The 9,024-nt window shown below is 44.4% G+C and overlaps 1 protein-coding gene across 1 annotated transcript in view; it reads left to right on the top strand.

Moving 5' to 3' along the window:
* Nucleotides 1–216: 216 nt before the first annotated feature.
* Nucleotides 217–9,024, top strand: part of NFE2L2 (NFE2 like bZIP transcription factor 2) — a 29,298-nt gene continuing 20,490 nt past the window's right edge. The window contains exon 1 of the mRNA XM_070731820.1: nt 217–677. Coding sequence (XP_070587921.1) covers nt 657–677 — 21 coding nt within the window. The 5' untranslated portion in view covers nt 217–656. The remainder of the gene's footprint in view (nt 678–9,024) is intronic.

Genomic DNA, 9,024 nt, shown 5'->3' with positions numbered 1-9,024 from the left:
GGCTGTACTGGGAGTTGAAGTCCACTAGGCTTAAAGTTGCCAAGGTTGGATACTCCTCTGCTTGTACTGTTTCAATCCCACTCCCATCACACTTTCCAAGCAGTTCCTACGGAGTCTACGGAGAGGGGCGGCATACAAATCTAATTATTATTATTGTTATTATTAATAATAATAATAGTTCCTTGAAATCTAGATTAGCTCCTGCCGATTCCTCTCGCCCTTTCGGTGTGTGTGTGTGTTCAGGATAGTCACAAGGACCCGAGGGGTTCCGGCTGCCATCCAAGTAACCCTTCAACGGGCGAGACAGAGATAAATCGACGAGGCTTCTCTTGCACCCGCCAGCCAGCGCCGGCGATCCGGGCTCAGCCAAGGAGGAGGGGCTCCTTCCTAAGCTTGCCTTCCCACCTCTCGAGGCCAGCCAGTGGCTCTGGAGGAGCGGGGCGGGGCAGCCGGCTGTTTCCCGGCAGTCTGGGACGTAGGAAGAACAGAGGGGCCGAGAAAGCGGCTGTCTGGGTGCAGGAAAGTTAAGTGGGCGGCGGCCGACGACGATCCGGAGCCTTCCTCGCCGCGCCCCACAGTCGTCTGGGAACGAGGGGGCGAGTTTGAAAGACGGCGTGCTGCGACCGCTGGCTGCCGTGGCCGGCGCCGGTTCCACCATGGAAATCGAGATGCCGCAGGTGAGACCTAGCTCCCCCCGCGGGGCAGGGGACTCCATAGCGGCAAAGGAGAGGCGGGCATTTCCTCCAGCGGAGCATTGCAAAAGAGCGGGAGTTGGGGGGTGGGGGGAAGAGAAGACGGTTTAGAAGAGAATATACAGTACAGTACTTCTCTGAATTGGACTCCGACTGGGTCGCACTAAGCGGAGGAGGCGCCCCCACTCTTCCCCCCTCCCCTCAGCCAAACTAAGGCTGGACTCTCTGGCTTCAGCCTTAGCCCCGCCCTCCTGTCGTGATGTAACAGTCACGTTGCGCCGCGCTGACTCATCGGCACCTCTGCTGGTCTCGTCGGCGAGCGAGTGGGCCGGTGGGGGGAGGGGGGTGCAGTCGAAAGAGCGCGGTACTGCGTCTCCAACCTTGGCAGCTTTAAGAACCTGTGGACTTCAATTCCCAGAGTTCCCTCAGCAGAGTTCCTCAGCCAAGCTGGCTGAGCTGGCTGAGGAATTCTGGGAGTTGAAGTCCACAAGTCTTAAAAGTGGCCAAGGTTGCAGACATCCTGGCATAGAGGGGATGAGGTGTCTGTCTGTCTGTCTGTCCGTCCATCCATCCATCTATCCATCCATCCATCTCTCTCCTCCCTCCCTCCCTTTCTTATATGGATTTAGAATAGAATAGAGCTGGGAGGGACCTTGGAGATAGTCTAGTCCAACCCCCCTGCTCAAAGCAGGAGACCCTGTATAGTGTTTCAGACAAAAGTGGCCGTCCGGTTCTCTTCTAAAAAACCCAACAACCTCCGTTAGGAAGCCACCCACGCAGCTTCCGCGAATGAAGCAGCGGGTCCTCGACGGAAAGTTTTATTTTAATACGCTTGTCCTTCCTCCGGTCCTTCATGCCTGCAATTGGGATTACAGTATTTAAAAGACGTTAGCGTGCCGCTTGCCACCTACCCACCCGGCCGGCCTCCGAATAACTGCGGAAGGCCAAGGCTGAGAACAAGGTTGGCTGCGGTTCCAGGAAGCTTGAACGCAAAGCGAGAGTTTGGTTGGAGAGTTTACACAACTTGTAGAAAGGCGGCGTCTTCCGTGTTGTGATGGACAGCCAATTCGTCTTGTTGTATGGTGACTTTAGGCGCTCTTGCCATTTTACAAAGAATCCCAACTCTTGGGTTAATACGGCGGGGAAAATCTTGTGAATTCCTCTTCCGTGTTACATAATGAACGTGTTGAAGCTTCTGATAGCTAACTCGTGACAAAGTGCTCGACTAGGAGGAACTTTGGCTAAATCTAGCAGAGCTCTTCCTTGTTTCAGCTCTGGAGTTTTGGGGTATTTTTTTTTCAGATCTGGAACTTTCTGGTAAAAAATGATAAAAAAATTAGGCAATTTGTTAAAGTCCTTCAAAGAGCAGGGAGAGAGAGAAAGAGAGAGAGAGAAAAAGGAAAGTGTTGTTTTCCCCTTTCATTTGGGTGTTTTCTCTATGAATGATTGTGGTGCATTAAATGATGATGAACTTAATTTGGAGGATCCTATGGATTCTATGAACGGAATTACCACAGAACAGGAAAAAAAGCAGGCATTTTGTAAATACTACATAGAAGTTTATCTTGCCATTGTGAAATGGATCAAGAACCAGATACTATATACTGTCTGGACACTAAAAGGCAAGGAAATGATTTGATATTGCATTTTCTCACGTCAGAATTTACTGGAAATATAATGTGCTGCTTTGCCGTATGTGTACAAACATTCAAAACATTTATTTCAAATACTAATGTGGTTAGTTTTAACATAATAAAAAGTATATTCTGATTTCCTCCCCAATAAAATAAGTTTTAAATTATTATAACCCGTTACATGTTTATCCAGACAAAAGACCTGTTATGTAACTTGTCTCCCCAAAGAGGAATGTTAATGCTTAATGTCAAAAATGAGAAGTAAAGGTTTTGGGCATTTAACATATAGAGTTTATCCAAACAATTTCTGATAAACTAATCTAGAATAAAATCAGTATATACGAGCCTTATAAAAAAGCAAAAACATACTTCAAAATTCAACCAAAATATTCTAAAATTTTAGTTTAAAAATGCATAGATTTGTGAGTCTGTGAGCCGCCCCGAGTCTTCAGAGAGGGGCGGCATACAAATCTAATAAATAATAATAATAATAATAATAATAATAATAATAATAATAATAGTAATAATTATAGATTTCATATGTACTTTTTGCAAAGGGGTGTTTTCTGTCCATTGAGTTCCAAGAGAGTTTCTTCATCAGAGGAAGTTTTGTTTATTGTTGCTGTTGCCACCAAATTCCTTATATTACCACTTCCCACTGCTGATTTTGCTATTTTCAGTATTTTGGAAACTTCAAACAAGGAGGATGAAGAATTGGCAAAAGTCAGCTGCCTCCTTTTTTTTTAGCCACAGAATCTGAAGTCAGCTGTAGAAATGCTGCAACATTAAATACTAAATCTTGGAGAAGTAAATGGTATTACAGGTAGTCCTTGATTTACGACTACAATTTAGCCCCAATTTTTTGTTGTTAAATGAAACATTTAAGTGAGTTTTGCTCCATTGTACGACCTTTCTTGCCACAGTTGTTAAATGAATCACTGCAGATGATAAATTAGTCACCCACTTGCTATAAGTGAATCTGGTTTTTCCATTGATTTTATTATCAGAAGGTCGCAAAAAGTGAACATGTGACTTTGGGATGCAACAATGGTGATAAGTATGAACCAGTTGCCGAGCATCTGAATTTTGATCACATGACCGTGAGGATGCTACATAGGTTGTAACTGTGAAAAATGGTCATAAGCCACTTTTTTCAGTGCCGTAACTTTTAACAATCACTAAATGAATTGTTATAAGTTGAGGATTACCTGCACTTACTCATCAAAGTGATGAAAGTGTTACTAACTTGCTTGTCTGGGGAAGATACTTTATAAACCCAGGTGACCCAATAAAAATGAACTTTCCTTAAATTACCACAGATCTAACCTATGAACCCTTTAAAGGGTTTTAATGTGTTTCATGCCAGCTATCAAGTACCAAACATACAAATAAGTAGAACCATCATTAAAAAAAATATCTCCATAAGCCTTGAGAAATTTTGCCTTAAATACTGAGATTCTGTTCAAAGTTTCTTAAAAGTTTACATGCAAATATGGAACATGTTTGTTAAACCAGTACTTAAAGAATATCTCTATAGTATTAAGTCTAATAGAATTCTTTATTGGCCAAGTGTGATTGGACACACAATCACACTTTATCTTGGTGCATATGCTCTCAGTGTACATAAAAGATTTTATATTCTGAATATTATATATACATCCACCCACCGAATATATCCCATTTTCCACCTTCAGACAAAGTGCAAATAGGTATATGATGCTCAGGGAAGAACAGAAGGGTTTTTAAAAACATTTTTATTTCTTTAGAGTGAGGTCTTTTTAAAAGGATAGAGTAGTGTTTTCTATCTCCAATATTCTCAAATATGGGATCAAGCAATGCTATAGTAAGATTTAGCCAACAGCTTCGGCTAAATATTTTTAGACAATTTGCAATTTCAAACTCTTCAAAGAGCAGTAAGGAAGACACAGAATCCTGGTAACTTTTTTCTTTTGTCATGGGTTACATACGTGCATGGTTAAAGGAGGCTTCCCTGTGAATGCTGGTGGTGTATTAAATTATAATGAATTTAATTTGGAGGATCCAGAGCATCATGTGTGCAAAATTACCATAAAACAGGAAAAAGCTTGAATACAAGGCTGATGTACATGTACAGTGATCCCCCGTTTATTGCGTCCCCAACCATTGCGAACAGGGTACTTCGCGATTTTTCAACCCGGAAGTCAAAATACCATCTACGCATGCGTGCGTTTTTTCTATGGGCACGCATGCGTAGATGGCAACCGGGAGAACAGCTGTTGGGTGGCTTTCCTGGGTCTTCCCCCTCTTGCTGGCGTCAGCGAGGAGTTTCCCCACCGCCCACACAAACTCCTCGCTGCCGCCCGCCCTTCGCCCGCCCACGCCGTTCATTCTCGCCGCTTTCGAGCTGAGTCCTGAAGCGAATTCGCTCCCGGACTCAGCTCGAAAGCGCCGAGAGACAGCGCCAAGGAACGGCCTGTCCACGCTGTCTCTCGGCGCTTTCGAGCTGAGTCCGGGAGCGAATTCGCTCCGGGACTCAGCTCGAAAGCGCCGAGAGACAGCGCCAAGGAACGGGCCTGTCCACGCTGTCTCTCGGCGCTTTCGAGCTGAGTCCGGGAGCGAATTCGCTCCGGGACTCAGCTCGAAAGCGCCGAGAGACAGCGCCAAGGAACGGGCCTGTCCACGCTGTCTCTCGGCGCTTTCGAGCTGAGTCCGGGAGCGAATTCGCTCCCGGACTCAGCTCGAAAGCGCTGAGAGACAGCGCCCCCCGGACCCCCAACCCGGGTTTGGGGGGCTGCTAGGAAGCCCCCCATGCCGGCGGCAAACAGCCGCGCCGCCCCCAATCTTCGGCTCCTCGCTAGCGCTGTGGGAGTAAAAACACCATCTGCACATGCGCAGATGGTGTTTTTACTTCCGCATCGCTACTTCGCGAAAACCCGCTCGTTGCGGGGGCTCCTGGAACGGAACCCTCGCAACGAGCGGGGGATCACTGTAAATGGTAGAGGTTTTCCTGCCTGAGCAAGGGGTTGGGCTAGTAGACCTCCAAAGTCCCTTTCAACTCTATTATTCTGTACTTCTGTACTTTTACAGTCTATAAAAGAGAATTTGGTCTAACACTGACTTACACTTTAAAGAGTAGTATGGGAAACACATATTGTTACAAAATTCCCTTGGTGTTCCTCCCTTACCACCCCATTGTGCATCTGAACCTTCACTTCTATGGTATTGTTAATCATCAACTTGCCTCTAAGTACAAAGATTGCCACTCTCGATTGCTCCATTGGAAGCCAAGTATGGTGATAAATAAGGAGAGATAGCTTACAATTTCATAAGGCATTTGTAACATAGCTTTGCTATTTCACAAGAACACTAAATGTACAGTATTAATTTTATGCACAGAGAAATGTAACAATGTTTACTGGGTAAGAGAACATGATGTATTTAGGTGAATATGGTCCTGGCCACGGAGTATAACTCTTGTCAGATTTTATATTCGATGTTTTTTAGTATTTTAAATGTTAGATTTCTCACATATTTTGTATTTGTCTTGTTGTAAGCCGCCCTGAGTCTCAGGAGGAGGGTGGCATTTATTTATTTATTTATTAGATTTGTATGCCTAGAAATCAAATCAATCACAATCAATCAATCAATCAATCAATCAATCAAATCAATCAATAACTAGCCTGATTAATTTGTGATGAGGCCCTTACAGTTTTGAGAATCTTTATTTTATTCATCCTGTGAATATTTGTTATGACATTCAGAAAAGTAACAAATACAAAAGGAGAGTGTTTTCTTTGTGTGGCAATTTTATACAACCTGCATTCTAGAAGCAGGTTGGTGCTGGTCACTTGGGGAGATGCACAACCTGCTCTCCGCCCCGAGACACTGGCATGACCTGGCTGCGAGTGACGCTGGCCTCGCTGTCATGAGGGCTGGCAGGATGGGAATGGGATCCATGGAGGAGGGGACAACAGAAAAGGACAGGCCCGCAGCACCTAGCTAAAGCTTTAAAATGTGCACTGGGAAATTTTGCCACCTGAAGGATGCTTTTAAATTAAAGCCATCTCTCTTTCTCTCTCTGTGAGTGTGTGCGTGTGTATCTCTGTATCTTTTTCTGTCTTTGTGTCTCTTCTCTCTTGGAAACCTGGCAAGAGTGACCCTCCTCCTCTTCTTGTGATTCCCTGACCAGCTATGGTGGGGGCTGGAATGGTGTGCACAAATGGTGTGCTCAATGGTGTGCCCACCCACCATGCGTGTCCATTTTCTGCACTTTCGCCAAGCCCAGCCGCTCACTTGAGGAGGGTCTTTCCGCTCCTACGCATCCTCCCAGCTTCACCACAGCTGGCAAGGGGGTCGCGAGAGGGAGAGGAGGAGGCGGGTCGCTTGAGCCTTAGTGCAAGAGCAAAGTGGCCCTGTAATTGCCTTCGTGCAACATTTGTCCTCAAGGCAGTCTGTGCATCCTGCCACTTAGGGCTGAAGCTCTGCCAAAGAGTTGAGGGGGAGGCGACATGGCAAGGCGATGGCTGGAGGCTTAGTGCAGGAGCGAAGCGATCCTATATTTACATTTGGCTCAAGGCAGCCCTCGCCTCAGAGCTGTAAGCCGCATCCTGTTGCTAGGGGCGGGTAGGACAGGGTCGCATTGTAGCTCCATGTTGTAATGGGCTCCAAGAGGAGGAGGGGATACCATCTCCCCCAATGTGAAGGGTGCTAAAGTTCACTGTGCTGCACAAGGCATTGCGAGAGTGCCTCATGACCTACTTGAAGCCTCATAGCAGAATCTGAGGGTGGGTGAGAGACATCAGAGAAAGACAGAGAGACAGAGAGTGGGGGGAGAGACAGAGAGGGGGGAGATCGGAAGAGAGACAGATGCACAGAGATAGGGAGGGGAGAGAGGGAGGGAAAGAAGGGGAGAGAGAGATGGGGAAAAGAAAGAGAGGAAAAGAGGTCATCAAAGGGTTTTGTGGCTCTTGGTGTTTTTTAACAACCAGTTGTTGCCCTAATGACTGGGTAGGCGTGGCTACAGGGTCATGTGACTGGGTGGGAGTGAGTGACATTGAGTTGGCAACGCCCACCCAGGTTTTGTGGCTTCCAATGTTTTCTTTTCTGTGAGAAATGGGTCCAAAGAGCTCTTTGAGTGTTTAAAGCTGCAGACCTTTAAGGTTGCTTTCGGCCAAGACAAGCTGAAAAATGTGGCCTTGTATGCTCATTTTTGGACTCTTACAAAAGTTAGGCAGTTGCTAGGAATCAACTTTGGCTTGAAGGCATAAAAAAAAAAAGTTATGCCCAGTTTGTATAGGGTGGTATAAACGTAAGACTGAAAAACTATTTGATTGCATCTCATTGTTACATTGGTCTGGTAGAGTAAATAAAATTGTGCAAAATTTGCTGTATGCAGAAAAGAAATAGCATGAATTTTGGCCCTGAAAACAAGATTATATACTGGGTGAGCAGAATATTAGTACTGTGACTTTAAAATATAGTAGTTACATTCACACTTATGCTGAATTGAAAAAGGTTTGTTTGGTTTTGGCTGAACATGTCCACTGAGAACTAGAATTTAGCATACACATTATACTAAATTGTATCAACCATAGTTTATTGAAAGAGGGAATTGCCCATTAACGTTTAACAATAGACTAATTACATTTGCAAACAGAGAAATTAATTGTGGGCTTAGGCTCAACATAATATCCAAACCTGAAATAGAATTGTGGCTAAGGTTAGAGCGCTACAATTTGAAAAAAAAAAAGGGATACAAAATGTTCTCCCAACTTGCATTGCCTCTTGTTCCGCTTTTCCTATCATCTGTGAACAGATGTGGAGAACTAGTGAGGTGTCAGAAGATTGGAGAACAGTAAACACAAACCCAATGCCCCCCCAAAAAGGAAAAGTGTTAGGGGTTGTTCTAAAACTACAAATTATATAAAATCTACTGAGCAAGGTGCTAGAACAGATAACTATCCCAAAAGAGACTTTGTACACAGATACACTGTACATCATCTAGGAGCTAAACTATTGAATTGTGAGTTACATATAGAGAAATGATCCAAATGATAGAATAGAAATGAAGCTTATCAAATGGACTGATGACACTCAACTAGACATTAGCTAGGATTTTTAGAGGATAAACTAGGTATTTGCTAATAGAGGACAAAAATCACTATTTGAAATTACCTAAGAAATTTGAACATTGGGCTAGAAGTCAATAGAAGATGTGAGCTGTAAGAAAAGTAAGGCTTTGAAATTGTGGCTTGGTGGTTTATTTTCTGTGGTTTCCAATGAGTGAGCCCGTGCAGTTCTCCGCATTTTGAATTTATCTGCTTTTTTTAAGGCCATTGTAGGCTAAATGTGGGGAATACAACATGGATGAGAAAAATGCTGAATTATAAACCCACACAAAGAAGTGCCCCGGAATAAACTTTTGCAAGTAAACCCTCAACTATTGTGAGCACTGGATGATTTGGAACGAGGCAGCAGCAGCAGCAGAAATGCTATAAGGGACTTCTTAATTCCTTTCCACCCTACAGATTGCTAGCCTAGTTTGCTCTCTACCCATTACCTTTCAGATATAGGCTTGCAAGAGTGGGAGAAGCCGCTGGAGAGGAGAGAGCAGAGAAATTTTCCCTTGGTAATTTTTTATTATGTAACACACACCACCTTCCATTTGCACATTGGACTATGGCTTGCTTGTTTAACTCTGCTGCCTTGCTTGGTTCACA

Source organism: Erythrolamprus reginae, chromosome 1, assembly GCF_031021105.1.
Source record: "Erythrolamprus reginae isolate rEryReg1 chromosome 1, rEryReg1.hap1, whole genome shotgun sequence".
Lineage (NCBI taxonomy): Eukaryota > Metazoa > Chordata > Lepidosauria > Squamata > Dipsadidae > Erythrolamprus > Erythrolamprus reginae.
The sequence above is the reverse complement of the archived record's forward strand: the minus strand, read 5'-3'. Positions and strand labels throughout refer to the sequence as shown.